The sequence below is a fragment of the Lynx rufus genome, unplaced genomic scaffold (genome assembly GCF_022079265.1).
Source record: "Lynx rufus isolate CCGP_SWC_20201006 ecotype Redwood Valley unplaced genomic scaffold, mLynRuf1.p SCAF_3, whole genome shotgun sequence".
Classification (NCBI taxonomy): Eukaryota; Metazoa; Chordata; class Mammalia; order Carnivora; family Felidae; genus Lynx; species Lynx rufus.
The window spans coordinates 28,498,451-28,518,788 of NW_025814845.1; the positions used below are offsets into that span (position 1 = coordinate 28,498,451).

Here is a 20,338-nt window from a genome sequence, read left to right on the forward strand (position 1 = left end):
TGATAGTGAAACGTGGTTAAACAATGTGCTTTACCATTCAGCTCACCTGGAGGGGAGGACTGAACTCTTGGGACACTTGAGAAACTGGATGAGGGCACAAAGGAGTAAATAGAGGGAAACCTTGAAAGTTTCTTTCTTTCTTTTTTTTTTAAATATAATTTATTGTCAAATTGGTTTCCATACAACACCCAGTGCTCATCCCAACAAGTGCCCTCCTCCATGCCCATCACCCACCCCCCATCAACCCTCAGTTTGTTCTCAGTCCTTAAGAGTCTCTTATGGTTTGCCTCCCTCCCTCTCTGTAACTTTTTTTTCCCCCTTTCCCCTCCCTGAAAGTTTCTAATTTCAGGGAAGTATTATGTGGAACTCAATGAATCACAAATGTCATGTGTTACAAATTATATTCATTCATTCAGCACCTATTTATTGGATGTCCACTACATGCTAGATTCTATTCTGTGCATTGGAGATATAGCAGTGAGCAAAGCAGAAAAAATTCTCTGCCCTCATGGGTTTGGGGGGTGGGGAAACACGACAGATAAGATACATAAGTAACAGCCAAAAAAGATACACAAGTAACATATTCCAGGGCAATAAATGCTATGGAGAAATACAGATAAGGAAGAGGGATAAGAAGTGGGGGGGGGGGGAGGGGTAGCAGTGGTTTCTATTTTCAAAAACTTGGCCAGAGAAGGCCACATGGAGAAGATACTATTTAAAAAAAAAAAAAGACTTAAGAAGGTAAACTAAGTAGGTCTAATGTAGATATCTGTGAAAGAACACACCTGGCAGAGAAGATAGTGAATCAAAGGCCCTGGGGCAAGCATATTCTTGGCACGTATGAGGAGCCACAAGATCAATGTGTCCAGAGTGACCCAAAGCTGGTAGCAGGCAATGAAGTACAGAGGTGATGAGGTGGGGGTGGGAGGAGGGGAGTGAGAGGGTCCCATAGGGCTTTATACACCATTACAATGACTGACTTTTACTCTGGGAAACGTGGGAAGCCATGGGAGGGTTCTAAAGTAGAGCAGTGACATGGCCCAACTAATATTTTAGCAGATTCATTTGGCTGCTGTTTTAAAAATAGACTGCAGGGTGGCAAGGACAAAAGCAGGGAGACCAGTTAGCCAGCTACTGCATTTCCTGGGTGAGATTACACATTGTGTCCCAGCCATGTCATAATGGCATTTGGGATTAGCTCAAGTGGGGATCTTTCCATGTTGGAAGCTTGGTCATTTTACCCACTCGGGTCTGGGTGAAATCCCCGAAATCCATAACTCTTACAATTTATACAAAGAAATGCTCACTGACTTTAGACAAATTCAGATGTCATCACAAAAGGTGACATATGCTATCTGACACTTGCTTAACTTGGTGCTTGACACCCAGACCCACAAAACCAGCTTAGGTGAGCAGTGGGGACCCCAAGTAAAGTAAAGGCTGGATATTGTCAGAGAGCTGCATGGAACCACTGCTTGCGTAAAGAAAGTAATGATTTAACAACCAGAAGAGGAAGCTGAAAAAGGAAATGGAACCAGTGCCCAGAGTTTTATCTGCTTTGTCCATAAAAGGAAATTGGACATTTCGCAGAAACCTACTCTATACAGTTCACTTTGCTCTGACTCCACATAGATTTATGTTGTCTCATCCACTGTAAGCACAAGTCTGCCATGCAGTGCAATTTTTGTTTGTTTAAATTTCTGAAATTCCGAGATCCACACCAGTTGTCTGCTCATTTTATTTTATTTTTAACTATAGTGTGTTTTTATCATCCCTGTGCCTTTCAGAAAGCAATCATAAGGCTCTAGTATTGTAGGCTAGACAATGTAATGTGCTCTCTGATTTAACTTCAATCCATTTTCTCCTCAATGAGGAATATTTCTTAAAGCTAATGACTTAATGTATTGTTTACATACTAATAGTTACGCCCGGGTCGGCAGGATTTGGGAGACGCCCCAGGGTTGCTGCTGCCTCTTTCCATGTTTTAGATGCTGCTTCTCCATCTTGCACCCTTTTCCACCGACCTTGGACTTGCCTCAGAGACCTTCTCCAGAGACTTTCTCAGGCTCCAGAAACTCACCCCCAATTTCTGGGAGCAAGCATACTCAGTGAACCACCTTACTGTCCTAGGGTTCTTTCTATCCAGTATAATCTTAAATTCTTGCCTTTATGGGTGCCAGTTTTGGAAATAGGCCCACTGATAAAGAACGCTTAACCTCATTATGCATTTTTGGAAATTAGGTGAAAACTTATCATAGCAATAATCCTTTGGGTTCCTAACAACTATGAAGATTTAAACAACTGATAGATTTAATAATAATGAGTAACTTTATTAAAGTTCTCTTTTCTACATTAACCAAAGACTTTTTCATTCTAGATTTGTATATGGTTCCCTTACCTTTTCAAAAGTAACGTGACCTCTGTTTTTTCTCTCAGCCCCTGGGCTTCCCACTTGATTTAATGGCATTAACAGCTCATTGTCTAGAGCTCTGCAGCCCTCTTAAAGTTGATATTAATGTTCCTGGCCTTTGACCACGAATAATTAAATATGCTGCAAACGACTAAATTAGGAAGTATCTATAGGGGATGCCCCACAAGAATGATTCCTGGCAGGATTTGAGGAGCTAGTGGATGTTGTCACACAAGGAATGGTGGCAGCCGTGATGTTGATACCTTCCCATCAGGGTTTTCACTCACTGAGCCAAAAGGCCAGTAAATGCCCCACGTGGGGAAGAGCTCTAGACTCCTGTTCCTGGGTCACATCAGTCAAGAGAATTAAGGGCCTGGAACAAAGTCACAGCCATGTTTAGCCCCACTCCCTGCTTAGTGTTGTTACTGGTGACTTCACTATCAACAGAACACCTTCCTGGGCAGCCAGAGACCTCTCTGTCGCTGTCACCAAGGCCCTGTGGCCCCAGCTTCAGGCATGGTGTTGTACCTGCCCTGCTGGGAGTTGTGCAACTGCACAACAAGGGCAAGGAGCTCCTTGCACTTGGCAAGTACAAGCTGGGTGGTTAGCTCTTGCCTTTCCGCTCTAACTGGGACAACATGGATGTCCCTTCCCTGTTTGACAGTCTTCATTCTGCTATCCCAGGTGTCACCATCCGTTCCAAAGTCCCTTCAACTATTTCTCCAGATCTGCTAGAAATGAGTGCAAATGAGGTTGATGGCAGGCTATCCCCATTCTCTGAGACAAGGCTTTACAGAAAAAAAAAAAAAAAACAAAATTGAAAATCCTTAATCACATAATATAAGGAGGTTCTGTATCCAGGAAGCTAAAAGTATAAAATTCCTCATTATCATTTCAAGGGCACCAAATGGCCCTGGAAATTGGAAAAGTGATACAGAAATCACTGCTTCTCACAAGGCCATGGCCCTTCCCTAACGCAGGTTGGGGTCAGGGCAAATGGTAATTTGCCACTAACTTGTAACTCTGAGCTGCAATGTGCTAGATTTCAGCAGTGGGGTGGGGGGAAGGAAGGTTTCCCGTCCACGCCTCAATAATATGAGAGACTTGGGTCTAGGTACCCCCCTGCTCCCCGCACCCCTTCACTTTCTACCTTGGTGGCCTGATGAGCACCCCATCTGGACTAAGTTTTCCTGCACTCTGGACCTGGGGTGTGGATGGAGTGGGGGTGAAAAGGGCTAGTGAGGAAGGGAAAAGGGAGTGAAGTAGCAGGACGGGAGTGGGTTCTAGCATCCAGGATGTTCTGTGTGCAGTGCCCGGTCTCGGCCTGACCCCACCTCCCAGGGGCAGTGGCTGGCAGGCATGGCTGTTAGGTCATTGTTTCAACCATCGTCTGGCAGGATATGTATGAAAGGCAGTTTGGGGGTGTCAGTGAAATGGATGAGAGTGTACCTGTCTTGACATCGCAGCACTCTGGAGGTAGGTGTCTTCAGAAGGCTGCTGCAGAGAGGGAATGAGACTGTACAGGGAATTGGAGATAAAGATGTGAAATAATCATGGTGTGATCCACGAGACAACAATATGGCTTAACTGGTTTACCTCGTCTTGTAACCCAATGAAGAATAATTTCCATAACCCAATAAATGTTCTAATCATTAAAGTATTAAAGCCTGTATGTACTCTTCACTACTCTTAAAAAAAAATTTGAGGGGCGCCTGGGTGGCGCAGTCGGTTAAGCGTCCGACTTCAGCCAGGTCACGATCTCGCGGTCCGTGAGTTCGAGCCCCGCGTCGGGCTCTGGGCTGATGGCTCAGAGCCTGGAGCCTGTTTCAGATTCTGTGTCTCCCTCTCTCTCTGCCCCTCCCCCGTTCATGCTCTGTCTCTCTCTGTCCCAAAAATAAATAAACGTTGGAAAAAAAAAATAATTTGAGGCTAAGTACACAAATAACTGTGCTATAACAAAGAATGAACTGAGTGCTACAAGAGAGGTACACGGTGGCAGGAGAGAAAGTGTGTTATAAGTGGCTTTGGATCTTGGGAGGTCTCAGTACCTACTAGCTCTGTGGCTACCATGAGGCATTAACCTCTTAGTTTCCTCCTTAGTCAAGTAGGATTTAATAATCTCTATACAACAGAATATTTGTTAGGATCAGAGACAATATATGCAAAGTGCCTGCCACAGTGTCCCAAGTAGCCTGGCCCCTCTACAAATAACTGCTACCACTCTTACGAGAATTTTAAATCAAGCCGTGGATAAAACTTTTGTGTCCCACTTAAATATACCTTCCCTGAATGGGAGCATTCAGAGGAATGGGATCAAGGAATCCCAGAGTTCTAATCGAAAAGGCTTCAAGAGTTTCAGTTAACTTCGTGGAACACACGGCTCGGGTTGGGGACCAGGAGAGAACCTTGGATTTCTATTTGTCTCCGGAGCCACGGTATAGATGGTCAGTAGTTGAGGTCTACATTCGCACCAGCGTGCTAAGCATTTTACATGCACTTTCCCACATTATCTTCACAGTGGTCCTACAAAGCGTGTATCTGTCCCATTACACAGGTAAGAGAATGGAGAATAGAGGTCCAGCAGCTTGCCTAAGCCACCCCAGTGGTGGAATCGGGATTGGGGTTTAAGTCCAACCCTGCAGCCCAAACTCTCAGCCACTACCCTAAAGTCGGCCTCCAGCTACACTGAGCCCAAACAATCCTGCAAGAGGCCGCCTGGCTTCTCCACCGCCGCCCCTTTCAGCGGCTGCCTTACCCGCCGCGTCCCACTCTCTTCCCGCTCTCCCTTTCCTGATTACTTGTCGCTGGGGTTGATGTCACGTCCCCTACTTCCCTCAGATCCTCCCCCACCCCACCCCCCGGGGAAACCGCCCCGATTTACCTGCTGGGACAGGAATTTGGCAGGCTTGCCCGTTCCCTGCGCCCTGCCATCCCCTCATCCTGGGAGACCACTCCCCGCCCCCGGGTCTTCCATCTCCCGGGTCTCTCTTTCCACCCCAAGGCCGCTGGGAACTTCCCCGAATCCCACTCTAGGGCAAGTGCAGAGAGGGGAGGAGAGGAGAGGCGAGGGGTGTTGTGAGTGAGTGTGTGTGTGTGTGTGTGTGTGTGCGCGAGCGCGTGCTTGCGCGCGCTGGACCGGCGGGAGGGAAGAGGCGCCGTATCGCGCGGCTGCGTCACCCGCGCAGTTCAGAAATGGGGCTGACTGGGGTTTCATTGGGGGACGACGACACTTCAGCCTTCGCTGTTTCCCTGAGCCGCTGATTTTCCTGTCTCGCCTGCTAGCGCCCCACAGAATGGCCCTGCCTCGGTTCACTCCTTGCCTTTGTGTGCAACCCTGGGACAGGAAGAAGGGGTGATGGGGAGAAGGGCCAGGTGGCTTGGCCGCCCTCCTGTGCTCCGCGTGGTTTTCACTGTGTCCATTTCGCGAGGTGAAAGCGAGGGTGCAGATGAGGCGACGCTAGCGCGGGGCAGCGAAGGGCGGGCTGGCGGTGCCACCTGCTGAGAGCGCCGCGGGACGCGAGCGGCGGGCAGCACCACCTGCTATAAATAGGCTGCCGAGGACAGGGTGTGCGACCGCACATCCCGCCGCGAGGGCCTTCATCACGCGCGGGGCCCCGAGTCCCCGGAGCCCAGGCGGACGGCGGGCCAGGACCCTGCGTCGGGGCTGGCTGGGGCGGCGTCCCGACACCCCCGCCCCCCACCCTCCGGCCTGGCGGGCTGAGAATGGGCCGTCCCGCAGGGGAGAGGCACGGAGAGGAGGGAGGCCGCGGCGGACCCGCACTGCAGCAGCTGTTGCCCGCGTGGGACTCGCCTGTCCCGGCCGCGCCGCTCGCGCAGAGTCACAAGGCGCAGAGAGGAGGGAGGGAGCACCGCGTCCCCCTCTCAGGTCCCTGGGGACCGAGTTGGGAGATCCCGGCTTCTGCCCTCCCCTCGCCTCCCCCGCGCTCGCCCAGCCGGGGGAGGAGGAAACGCGAGCCGCGCGCAGACACCTCCCCCTCCTCCTCCTCTGCCGCCGCCGCCGCCGCCGGCGCAGCCCCCGCGCCACGGTGCCTGTTGCTGCGGCCGCCGCGGGACCCGCCGGGTCCTCAGCCCGGTGAAGAAGAGGCGGGAGCCGAGCGGAGGGGATCCCGGCCGGCCCCCCGCGGCGGAAAAGCGCAGCGGCCGGGCACGATGGGCGCCCCGCCCGCGCAGTCCGGCCCCACGCCGCCCCCGAGCACCTGCGCGCCCCGGAGGGGCCCCGGGCTCTGAGCGCGCCGCGGCACAGGTAGGTGCTTTCTGGGTCTCCCGCACCGCCCGCGGCATCTCGCCCCCCTCCCCCCGCACCCAGCGCCTGAGCGCCCCGGCCGGCGAAGCTGGAATTCAGCGGCCCAAGGGCGTTCTTGCTGTGCTTGCCGCACGGTGGGCTTCCGGGGTGGGTGGGGTTCATTGCCACCTCCTCGCCCCCTACTTGGACGAAAGTGAAACCTTGAAGTTCATAACCACCCAGGAGCTCCCACGGGCACCTTCCTCCTGCCCCCTTTCACTCCTGCTGGCTCGGTATCCACCCCTCCCGCCAAATATCTCTGGGGCTGTTGTGTTTGTAGGGTGACCGGATCAGGAGGAGAGTGGTCAAAGTGACCCCATATCATCCTTTAAAAGTTAAGGGTACTTTGCAGTAAGTAACTTTGGCAGCTCCACCGGAGCGCACAACATTTCTTTCTATGGGCACATCCTGTACTAGTCATTTTGAAACCCTGCTTAATTGTTTCTAGCAGCTTCCTGATCGGTCTGTGATTATGAGGCTCCTCAAACTTTAGCACACGCTGGTGTTGTTTTAAGAGATTGTTTCCTTTGAAATCCACCTAGAGGTGGCTTTACCTGTTGTTGTTATTTTATTTAAAATATGTTATTCTCTGAAAGTGGCTTAAAAAGGAAAAGAAATTGAAAGTAGTGATTGTTCCTCCCACCGAACAGTTTAATTTTCAGAATGCTTTACATTAATGCATATGTGTAGATGTCTCATTCTTCCTTTTAGATGGTTGGATGATTGCACTTATTAATATACTCAGACTTTAAAAGAGCATTTTGGGATGAACTGGTTTAAATGGCTCACGCCAAGAAACTCCGTTATCTCTACAAATCCAGACTTCAAAACTCTTGGCACTGTACTTAAGCTGAACTGCAGGGATCTTGACAGAAACCCCTTCCTCTGGAAAGCAGACTCTCATTCCCTTCCCAGTTTTGATGCAGTTGGTAAGAGTTGAAGCATAGCCACCCCTGGGTTTTGTTATATTTTCAGAGCCTGCTCTGGGTGGGAGGGGCAGAGGGTGGAAGACTGACTGGAGACCTGTGGTTAAGAGCCTGGGTATCCACCTTGCTAAATGACTCTCCTGTGTTTCTGGGCTCTTCATGTTCTATTACTCTGTTGGGTTAGGGATCCCCGAAGCAGCTAGACTTGTGATGCCTTCTCTTGCTTGGGGTGGAGGTGTTCCGCATGATCAGCTCTTTCCTGAGAATCCTGAAGATTGTCTAAAGGAATAAGAACATTGCATGAAACAGTTTGTATAAAAAAGGATTGACTGCTTTGCAAACAGGTGTTGTAACAACTGTTTGAAATGGAATGCTTATCACAGTCTTGAATCTCCCTGTTTCTCTTCTTTCTTTCTTTCTTTCTTTCTTTCTTTCTTTCTTTCTTTCTCTCTCTCTCTCTCTCTCTCTTTCTCTCTTTCTTTCTTTCTTTCTTTCTTTCTTTCTTTCTTTCTTTCTTTCTTTCTTTCTTTCTTTCTTTCTTTCTTTCTTTCTTTTTCTTCTTTCACCAAGTTACAGGGAAATTAGACCATAAAAAGGGCTTTCTCCTGAGATTTATCTGTAAGTAACCATTGGCATAGTATGAGCTCCTGGATTGTGGACACAGCTGTGAATTAAAGGGTGCATGTGAAATGTTTAGGGGATATTTTCCAAAGTGAACACAAGAGGAGTATCCTGAGACTATTAATTGAGTGCAAGGAGATGTAAAAGGGACTAAGTGTGGCTCACATCAGTAAATAAAATCATCAGGTGATAATTAAAATAAATGTCTTTACATTGATCTGTCCAGGCATTTGCAAACCAGTAAAATGGGGGGAAATTCGTTGGTGTAGTTATAGATTTTATTAACGTCAAATTAAAGTTTTGCAGATGGGACTCCTGCCATAGTCTACCACTGTCTTTCCCATTGAGAGCTCTGGGGATTTCCCTTTCACCATGATAGCATTTCTGGTTGGGTGCAATTGTATCAGTATTGGGATGACTTTTCTCCCCATGACATTGTTTGTCACAGTACTGGAGGCTATGAGGAAGGAGTGAGTGACTCTGAGGAAACTCAGCTTGCCTTTTCTCCCTGATTATCCACCTGTCAACAGACAGTCTTTGTCCTCCATTTCCCGAAAAGGCAGTCTCGACCCGAAAGGCTGCCTCACACTCAAATACATCCTGTTGGAGCCAGGTGTGGGTGGGCGCCTCCTTTCTGCCAGATCTTCTAGGACCTTCCAGGACGTACCGCGGGTAAGCAGTGCTGCGCCAAGCACCCCATTCACGCCAGCTTGTCCAATCATTATGGCGCCAGGAGTAGGGATGCCCGCTTGAGAGGATTCTGTCTTTGAATACGCCTTTAATTTTATCTTGTCAAAATGACAACTCCCTCAGGCCCCTTTTCCTCTTTTCATGGCGGCGTGTCTCGAAGTTCCCCAGCCTCTGTTCTTTACACTCCCCAGATGACCTAAGTCTGCTTATGTGTTGGCATGGTTTGCTTTACCCTTTTCCCTGTTTGCTGGGCTGCACTTCTTAAGTATAATAGCCACGTTAGTCCCAACATGTGACATGTTTTCCAGCCTTTTTCTTTTGTTGAACATTAGAATTTGGAGGATCAGAGTCTGTTCGTTAAAGTGACAGGGAGTCCCTTCGGGGGATAAGCAGTGTTGGGTTTGTAGCCCCCTGGTGATGGCAGAGGATTTAAGTTTTCAGAGCAGAACTGGTGCCTTACCGTTGCCTTTGCTAACTTTTATCTTCATTTTTTCTTTCCTAACCCCACATTCCCCACGTCTGGTTAAAAAGATTTTTTTAGAGACACGAAGGTTTCTATTTTCACAATTTTTGACATTTTCAAGCTGAGATTTCCATTTGATGGGTTCTTAGATTTTAAGGGCAAGTGTCGGTTTTCAGGTTTTGAATGTTTAGAAAAGAATTTGTCATATTTGGGCCATATGAAAAATCACGACACTTGGGTTTCAGTAAAGCTGTGCAGAATGTAGGAAATACGTTTTAGCACCAATAAAGGGGCGTTTAATTTTGAGTAGGCCTGTTTCCTTTGTGACAGGCAGAAGTATTTTTCTCTTAAAAAGAGCGTGTACTGGGACACCTAGCTGACTCGGTCAGAAGAGCATGTGACTCTTGATCTTGGGGTTGTGAGTTTGAGCCCCATGTTGGGCATAGAGATTACTTAAAAATAATATCTTACAAAAATAATATCTTGAAAAAAGAGAGTCTACTTATTTAACAATACATTATTTATGATCAGTAAATCTAAGCTTCCAAAGAAGGTAAGTACTTATGAGATTGTTGTCAAACTTAATGAATTTATACATGTAAAGTTCTTAGAACAGTGCCAGATACATGGTGAGCACACAATGCATATTACTTATTGCTATTATTATATCATACCTTATATAATATATTATTATAGTATACTTATTATATGATACCTTATGTATATAATACCTATATTATAACACAAGGTATAATTTTGACATTAGATTTGGATTAACGAGACCAAGCAAAATTTAGATAGAGAGATATTTTAGAGTTATTCCCTTCTAGAGATGTTTATATCACAAAGAACAGAAATTTGGGCATAAGACAAATCCTACCTTCACCATTAGCCAGGGGATCTTTATAGAAAATGGGGATGATAGGGGCGCCTGGGTGGCTCAGTCGGTTGAGCTACTGACTTCGGCTCAGGTCATGATCTCGCGGTCCGTGAGTTCGAGCCCCGCGTCGGGCTCTGTGCTGACTGCTCAGAGCCTGGAGCCTGTTTCAGATTCTGTGTCTCCCTTTCTCTGACCCTCCCCCATTCATGCTCTGTCTCTCTCTGTCTCAAAAATAAATAAACGTTAAAAAAAATGGGGATGATAAAACATACTTCTCAGAGTTGTAAGAATACAGAAGATCATATATGTAATGTCCCAGAAGAGGTGGTTGGTCAGTAAGTATTCCTCTAGCAAAGTGGTTAAGAGCAAGCACAAAGTCTGGAGTAGAAGAATCTGGGTTCAAAACTTGGTTCTGCCACTTGTTGCTAGTATGACCTTGGGCAACTGACCTTATTTCTCTGTGCCAGCAACTTCTGTCTCATCTCTTTAAGTTGGAGGTGATAATGGTAAAAGTCCATTAGAGTCCTTATTTACATATGATACTAATCGTCTTTATTGTCCGGGGTTGTTGTAAGAGCTAAATCAATTAACAGTCACACAGTAAGTGCTATTATGTGTTAACAATTATTATTATTGGGAGAATAAGTTGAAGCAGCCATGCCGGAGGGAAGTGTATGCATAATCCTTGAAGGCTGCTAGGACCCCCACTCTCACCCCTTCATCCTCTTCCGTAAAGTAGCAGAGAATACAAGAAGTGGCCATGGCATTCTAAAGGACTAGTCTAGTCTTAAATTGGCTCTGATTTATGTAGGAAGGAAGTCATTCAAAACATCAGTACTTTACGTGTCAATTTAGAAAGGTGCATACCGGGGCTGGAGCAGCCTTGGTGATGAAAAGGTTGGATCCGCCAGCTCCAGGAGCTCTGTGTGATGGCTCTGTGAAATCGCCTACCACTCAAAAGATCTTTGGAACTCAAGGGCAATTCCTAGGTAGCAGCACACTGCTCTGATTGGGTGGGATTCGGGGACAAATACTGGAGCCACGCCACAGTGATCTTACTGCATGAGATTAGAGTATTTGGGTAGCAGAATAATTCTGTTCAGCCGTGTTCCCACTCTATCTGGGGTGAAGAACAGAAAAACTAAATAACTGATTTGTAAGGGGAAATGAATAGCTATCTGGGACTCTGCCCATCCTAGGAGTCTCCGACAGCTACTCAGTCTTGGTTGGTTCCTAACTTGGCTTGGAGCTAGAAGCTTCAACATCTCTCCCTCTATCCCTCTCCTTCACCCTCCTCCCCTCCCACCAGCACACTGAGAAGGTAGGGGCTGAGTCTGCAGTGGCGGTGGCATTGCTAGCTTCTGGAAAGTTCCCCGTCATACCCCCTGTGGTTTGCTGGGAGGGCATGGAAAGGGGCTGGGAAAAGAGAGCGTTCCCAGTGGCGGCTTGCTCACTCCCACCATCTCTTTGCTCGCTTCCTGATCAATAAACCCTATTCTTTCTTCATGTACCTCCCCCACATTTGTATTCTTGACAGGAAGATGAAGCAGCTTTCTATCCCCACACAATGTCGGGACATTTGGTATTATACATTGTGAAAATTAGATTTACCAGATTTTAGAGATAGAAGACAACTTGAGGATGATCTTGTTCCATTCTCTTACAAGAATAAATTTGAGATTTGGAGGTTAAGTGACTTGCTTTCACAACTTCACGCTTGAAAGCATTTTCATGAGGAAACTGAGGTTCTTTGCAGTACTTGGATGGCAGTCAGTGATCGGATTGTCCTAATTCTGTCACCCAACTTGGACAAACCACTTAACTTCTCCAGAACCAAGTTTCCTCAGTTCAAATATAAGAGCTTAAAAGAGCTTAAAAGGACATTCCTAGCTCTCAGATTTTATAATTCTAAGTGCATGGGATGTTTGATATAGGATATTTGATCTAGGACTCACTAAGAAGATTATCACAACTGTTCTAATAAAAGAGTATCTTTGTGTTTGGGGTGCCCACCATGTTTATGGACTGTGGTAGGTAGGAGTGGTGTAGAATACAGATGGTCTCTGTAAGGGATAGAGCTTTTACATATGAATCTACGGACAAAAAAACGTAACTAGAAGTCCCCTGGAGTAACAGATCATAGTATTTCTTACTGAGGGTACGATGCACAATGAGGCACAAGAGAGCCCTCTTAGAATAGATGGTTCTATCTGGGAATTACAGTCACATGGCATGCAAATGATGTGGACTGATATGGTTTAAAACACGATCTAATATTATTTGAATAGTTCATCTGTTTCATGGAACTTTTTATTAAAAAGAAGTGCAATTACTCACCTAGTCTAAGTTATCATGAATCTTCTGTCAGCAGAATTTGAATTGATTATAAATAATTATCGTCATCTCTGGGGTAGAACTTATTTTTTTTAAGTTTTATTTATGTAAGGAATCTCTACACCCAATGTGGGGTTCGAACTCATGAGCCTGAGATCAAGAGTTCCATGCTCTTCCAGCTGAGCCAGCCAGCGCTCCCTGGGGTAGAACTTATTATGTGATAGTTTACAAATGGTCTTAAGGACCAATCTATGTTTTACAGGGAAACTAAGAATGTGCCATAGCTGGTTCAAAAATGAAGACTTTAAACATTCAAATAGTTTTGTCAATGACTTGGCAGAACTAATTTGGTGACTGATTATTTACTAAATGTTTGGAATGACTACATTGTGTACATTTTTTACACTAGGTGTATATTGCCTTACAAGAAAACTAAAAATAATTTTGTATATTGTTGCCACCATATTAAGAATTGCCTCATCTACACTAATTGATAGATCTCAGGTCTCTCCTTTGTAATAATTCTAGTACTTCTTTAAACATGTCTTGGGATTAGCGGCTGTCAACAGTTAGAACTTGAACCAGATTCAGTTACAAGAGTGAAGTCGAGCCAGACATTTAATCTCTCACCAGGTGAGAGAGAGAAAAAAGAAGAGAGAGAGAAAACATTTATGGGGTTATATGGACTTCAAGTCTGTTTTCATCAACAGAAGGTTTACTTTAAAAGAGAAGAGATAAGGGAATACATTTCCATGAACTATGTTAGAGCTCTAAAGTATGAGTTTATTTCTGAACTTTTGAACATTTAACATAAAAAACTAGCTCCAAACTGTGTTCAAACCCTATTACAAAAGTGCAATCATTGTATATGCATATATATCACATAGAAAGAGATAGAGTTAAAGAATAGACTTTAGTTCTATGTCAGAAAAGGTTTAGAATTTGAATATTGAATATTCTTAGCTCATACATAGCTGTCTTTTCTCTTATCTCCTCACATGGTGGAAGGGGGCAAGGGAGCACTCTGAGTCTCTATGAGGGCACCAATCCCATTTATAAGGGCTTCAGCCTCATGACCAAATCACCTCTCAAAGGCCTGATTTCCAAATTCTATCACATTGGGGATTACAATTTCAGCATTCAGTCTGTAGCAGTGACCCCTTGGCCTTTGGCTTGGCCAATGAAAGAGCGATGCTGTTTACAGAGACAGAGTTCATGGGAAGGAGGAGAAGTTCTGGGAAGGGGGGAGGTGAGACTGAGTCAGTTTAAAAATAGTAAATTGTGATTGAGGGGCCTCTCGGCTATTCAGATAGGAATATTGAATGGCCTGCCCTCATCTGGATCTCAGGAAGGAGGTTCAATGGGAGACAAACGCACGGGGCTCATCAATGCATATGTGATAGATGATGTTCTTGTGTAGCATTCAAGGGGATGGGTGGAGAATCAGGAACAAACTCTCCCACGCCCACCTGTGATGAGCACCTCAAGCTCTCCAGGTCTCAGTGACCCAGGTCATAACGGTGGCAATACTAGTAGTCTGTAACTGAGACTAAGGTTGGAGATGAAAGTTGTTGTAAAGATGGAATGAGATCACCCCTGCGATGTGCCTGGGTTGCAAAAGTAAGCTGTTAGCAGCAGCAGGAATGTTAGAATGTGGTTGTGGACACCAAGCCATTAGGTAAGACTGTCCAAAGAAAGCAGGTGGAATGAGGAGAGGGGATGGAGTCAAATGGGGAAAAAGCCATCAAGGAACCTGAAAAGAAGCAACCAGAGAAGTAAGATGAGAAACAGAAGGGTTTCAAGCAGGAAGGAGTGGTCCCCAATGAGAAATTCATCAGAAAGGACAAGACACTTAAGGACTATTTTGGCCCCTTTGGATTTCACAGCCAAAGGACACGGGTGACCTTAATGGGAGTAATTTCAATGCACAGGCAGTACATCTGGTCAAAATCCAGATTATAGATGGGCAGTAGGAAGTGGAGACAGTAAGTGTAGACTTTACTGTGAAGAAAGTTGTGTAGGGAAGGAGGAGTTGGGGCTGGAGGTTTGAGGTCAAGGGAAAATGTTTTTTGTGGGTTTTTTGTTGTTGGTGGTGGTTTTTTTTTAGATAGAGGAGACTTCATTCACTTGTTTATAATGTTACTGAGACTCTATTCTGAGCCAGACACTGCCAGGCACTGGGGACAACAATGGTGAATCAGATAGATGCAGTGTGTAGGTGCTCAGGGAGAACATGAGAGAAGAAGATCCAGCGAGCGGATGAGGAAGGATGACAATTGAGATCCTGTAGACAAGTCAGCTCTATACAGAAGGATTTTGTTACCAGTGGAACAAGAAGGCGTTAGCATACATCGAATGCGTTTGTTGAAAATCACCTGTAGGGAGGTGGGGGGGAAGCAGGTGAGAGACTTTGGGTCTCCTGGAAACAGCATCTTCTTTTTTTTTAATGTTTTTTTATGTTTTACTTTATTTTTGAGAGGTGGGGGAGGGGCAGAGAGAGAGGGAGACACAGAATCTGAAGCAGTTCCAGGCTCTGAGCTATCAGCACAGAGCCTGACGCGGGGCTTGAACCCACAAACACTGAGATCATGACCTGAGTCGAAGTCCGAGGGTTAATCGACTGAGCCACCCAGGTGCCCCTGGAAACAGCATCTTCTATTGATGAGGAGAGTGTGCACATGATGGCTTATAATACATGAATTAAATGAAACAAGATTTATGGCGATATTTGGAGCATAACTGGCACCAATTACATGTTAATGGAATTTGAATTCTTGTTCAGAACCTCTGGACTATGTCAGGGAGAGCCCTTTAAAACTTAAGCGGTATCATAATTGAAAAGGTCAGTTGTTGAAAACTGGTCTGGTTCAGTAGACTATGATAATGGTTAGCTGATATTTTTTCTCTCAAGATTACTTTTTTGGGGGGGTAGAATCACCACTACTGAATTTGATTATCTTTAAAAAATTCCTTTTAGGGACACCTGGCTGGCTCAGTCCATAGAGCATGTGACTCTTGATCTCGGGGGCTTGAGTTCAAGCCCCACATTGGGCATAGAGATTACTTTAAAAAAATTCCTTGAAATATATGTTGATAGAACAGGGTTTAAAAGTATCTGAGCAGGACTGTATTGCTTTCTGTCCTGCTTGCTTCTGCTGGCTCTATGAGGCTTTCGTTTCACAGGAGTTTCCCGGTGGGCTCTTTGTAACCCGTATTGAGTGTGACAGTTATGGCCTTCTCAGATTGTATATGAAGCACAATTTCAGGGCACCTCTTTCTAGGCAAAGCAGATTGTTCGTACTAATATCCGTTTCTGCCTGCGTTTGGGTTTCGGGCTTTTAAGTTCTTCTGAAATAATAACTCTCTGAAAGTAGCTGTTGCTGTGATTTCATTAAATTCTAATGCCTCTATTTTTCTCCCGCAGGATTCTGCCTCAGAAGCACATAAAGTAGATTGCTCGTTCTAAAGTAGAAAACAGTGGCAACGTTTTGCTGAGCTTCCAGACCTTTCCCAAAATGGAACCAATAACATTCACGGCGAGGAGACATCTGTTTCCTAACGAGGCCTCAGTGGACTTCGGCCTGCAGCTGGTCGGCTCCTTGCCTGTGCACGCTCTGACCACCATGCCGATGCTGCCGTGGGTCGTGGCTGAGGTGCGAAGGCTCAGCGGGCAGTCCTCCAAAAAGGAGCCTGGTACCAAGCAGGTCCGGCTTTGTGTTTCACCCTCCGGATTGAGATGTGAACCCGAGCCGGGCAGAAGTCAACAGTGGGATCCACTGATCTGTTCCAGCATCTTCGAGTGTAAGCCCCAGCATGTTCACAAACTGATCCACAACAGCCACGATCCAAGTTACTTTGCTTGTCTGATTAAGGACAATGCAGGCAGCCAGCAGAGTATCTGCTACGTGTTCAAGGCCGACGATCAAACAAAAGTAAGTGGAAGTGGGGGTGAAAACGATGAAGGGGTCGCAAGATGGGTTTTCATTGTTTGGGGGTCATGACACTTACTTTACATAGACTGGGATAAACACGATAACGCGGTGGTTATACATAGATTATTTCACCGGGTTTTTCGTTTGTGGGGATCATTTCTTTGCGGTTTTAAAGAACATTTGATAACAGATATCAAGAATTATAAATTTACGAGTTCAAAAATTCAACAGAGAACTCGGTCTCAACTTATAAATAAGAGCTGAAATGTTAGGCTTCAGATCATTTAAGGTATGTGCTCTAAAGCAGTGCTTCTCAAACAGAAATGTGCACATGAATCGCCTGGGACCTTGTTAAAATGCAAAGTTAGGTCCAGGAGGTCTGGGATGGACCGACCGTAAGACTGCATTTCTAACAAGCTGCCAGGTGATGCTGATGCTGCTTCTTTGCAGATTGCAGTTTGAGTAGCAAATTCTAGATCAGTGAGCTCCACATCGTTGACCCTATTAATAAAAATATATTTATTTAGAAGCTGTAGGGGCACCTGGGTAACTCATCGGTTAGGTGTCTGACTCTTGATTTCGGCTCAGGTCATGATCTCATGGTTCGTGAGTTTGAGCGCTGCGTCAGGCTCCGCACTGACAGCACAGAGCCTGCTGAGGATTCTCTCTCTCCCCCCTCTCTCTGCCCCTCCCCCGAGCGCTCTCTCTCGCTCTCTCTCTCGCACTCTCAGAAATAAATAAGTTAATTAAAAAAAAAAAGAAGCTGTGTAAGGATATATTAGCCAATTTCCCAAGGTATCACGTTCACTTAGGCAAAGACCATTGACAGGAATAGTGGATATGAATCCAAGTTTTGCTACTTTCGGGTTTTGTGTGTGTGTGTTTGCCAACTTTATGGCAACTGGTCAACTGGTTATTGTTATATCTCACAACGTGGCTGAGAAAAATGTCCTATGAGAAATGGTAACAATATCATCAGGTCTGTAACCTTCCTGTGTATTGGAGCTTGTGCTGTCGTTACGTCTTGCGGCCCTGTGCAGGACTCACTTAAAGTCACTTGTCCTTTTCGTGAGGGTTAGTTTAGGTAAAATTGAAAATCTAATCCCTACGGCCGCTTTCTCAGTTGGGCCCATATGAGCTGCACTTGGGTATAGCCTATGGAAAGCAAACAGGTGAGGGCCCCAGTGCTGACTAACCCCGTGAGCTGGGGAGTGTCCATGGCAGGCCTTGCATCCCTGTGTGGCTGTCTGCCACGCACACCGAATGAGGAGGCCGGTGTCAGTCATGTGCTAAATGTCAGGAAATAGAAATAGAAATGCTAATGTTTTTCTCCCTGCACCCTACTGGGTTTGGTTTTGTTTTGTTCTGTTTTGTGTGTGGTTTCTTTTGTTTGTCTTGCATTTTGGGGGGGGGGGAGCAGTTTCTGCACACCCTCCAGAGTGTAGAAACTTCCTTTAGAAATTAATATTCTTGGTGACTAAGTAGATTTGTAGAGATTCACTTTTGTTTGTTCACACCTTGGTTCTTTCACTCATTCGTTCGGTGAGTGCTGCTCCAGGGACCATGCAAGAGGGTATTAGTCCAGTTTGGAAGGAAGGCAGAAGGAGCGATTGGTAAATACCACGTGGCCGGTGCACGGGTCATGGTGGGCGACAGCACGGAACCTAACACGCCGGCATGTAATGAAGGTCTTTGTCAATAAAGGCTAATTTGCAGCTTAAATCCGCTATTTTACCCACAGAATTGGATATCTCCTTGTTAATAAATCATTTAATGTTATTGTCCATGCATTTCAGGTAGACAGGATGGCATTCCAGTACAGAGGTTCAGAGGGGACCAAATTCCAGTCCCATCTGCCACTTATAAATTGGGTGACCATAGGCAACACCAAGCCTGTTTTCTCATCTGTAAAATGGGGATAATTATTGTGTCTATCTCATCGAGTTGCTGGGGGGACCAAATGAGCTAGAAGAGGACCTTAGCCCTATGGCCATAAAAAATTTTCATTGAAGAAAGTTTTACCAGAAGCAGATTATATGCTCATTTCACTTCAAGTCTTAGGTAACGGGAAAAAGGAGACCGAGATGAGTGTCTTCAGTTCCCAAGATCCTGGTCATCCATGAGCAACATTTTTATAAACTAGATACTTTAAAAATGGGATAAATAAACTTAATGGTTCCTATTATTTGGGCAGACTCCAAAATGTAAATTGAAGGACTGAACAGCCTGTACCCCAGGCCAGTTCTATATAAGGACTGAATTTCCTTGGGGAGAGTTTTCTCATGGAGGAGTTGTTCAGCACTTCACACTTTTGACTCTTTCCCAAATTTTTTTACAGCCATCTGAGAACAGGCTTCTGGCCAGTCATTCAGGTACCTGATGGGAAGAAGAGATTTAGAACTAAATTCCGTAATTGGAGCTTCCAGTCTTGCTGAAAGTAGACAACTGGCCTGACTCCGTGTTCTGAAAAGCCATGGTAGAAATATGAATTAGTTCTTGAGTTATTTTTGGCTTGCATTCCCATTTTTCCAAACACAGATTGCCAGTACTCAGAGTAATAGACTGCTGTCACCCTGTTCCTTTTGTGAAAGGGTAATTTGTACCAGAGGTACCTCAATCAGTGATCCGCTTTTGTGGGAAACTGAATGGCAAGCGAGATTAGCCCTGATTCTCCATCTGGCCTGATAGCTTTTATGTTCTTGGGACACCTCTGGCACTGAATCTCATAGTAGAGGATTATCTGCTGTAGGATCACGTTAACCTATGTCATCGTTTCTCGTGATTTTTGGTAACATTTGCTCGGTGAAATAATTCTTGAGATCAAGGCCTCTTCTAAACAGACGAGATCACTTTCGGTTGTGCCTGCCAGGGGAGAGATATGTGCATTTACTGCCAGGGTCATAAGCACAAAACTACTATTTGAGAGAAAACCCTTTGAGAGCATATAAATTAGCTTGCTGAAGTGTGTCTAGGGAGAAGAGGCATATAAAGGAAACATTTTTAGAACACAAGATGAATATATATGAATACATATTAGAATGAATATATATTAGAATATAATCAACATGTTCCACAGAGAAATGCTTCTGCGATCAAAATGCGTTAGGGTAGCATGTCCAACTTTTTGATACGAGGACCCCGTTTCAGTCTTAAAAAATTGTTGAAGATCCCAAAGAGGATGAATGTGGTTTCTATTAATAACTACTGTGTTAGAAATTAAAACTGAGAAATGATAAAGGAACTAATTTCGTAAAAAGTAATAAGCCCCTTATGTGTTAGCATAAATAACAATTTTGTGGGGTACCTGGGTGGCTCAGTCGGTTAAGCATCCGGCTCTTGGTTTTGGTTTAGGTCATGATCTTGTGGCTTTGTGGGTTCAGGCCCCACATCGGGCTCAGTGCTAATAGTACAGAGCCTGCTTGGGATTCTCTCTCTTTTTCTGCCCCTCCTCTGCTCTCTCTATCCCTCTGTCTCTCAAAATAAATAAACTTAAAAAAAATACTATTTTTGTGAAAACTATATGGTTTCCAAAAATATTTAATGATAAGAGTGACATAGTTTTACTTCTTTTTTTTCCCCCCAAATCTTTTTTGTGTGGATTAATAGACAAACTACTGGATTCTCAGCTGCTTCTCCATTCATTCTGTTGTGATATGTTGTTTTGGTTGAGTATATAAAGAAAATTTGTCCTCATGCAGATATGTGGTAGGAAAATGGAAAAACATTTTATACCCTTCTTAGAAAATTGTGGATATATATGTTTTTAATGTTCTATTATT

At 45.2% G+C, this 20,338-nt stretch overlaps 1 protein-coding gene across 4 annotated transcripts in view; it reads left to right on the plus strand.

The window, feature by feature from the left end:
- Positions 1–16,051: 16,051 nt before the first annotated feature.
- The window catches only part of TBC1D1 (TBC1 domain family member 1), a 216,136-nt gene continuing 211,849 nt past the window's right edge, over positions 16,052–20,338 (plus strand). For all 4 annotated transcript variants that reach the window (XM_047090943.1, XM_047090944.1, XM_047090945.1 and 1 more), the window contains exon 1: positions 16,052–16,559. In XM_047090943.1, the coding sequence (XP_046946899.1) occupies positions 16,143–16,559 (417 nt within the window). In that variant the 5' untranslated portion in view covers positions 16,052–16,142. The remainder of the gene's footprint in view (positions 16,560–20,338) is intronic.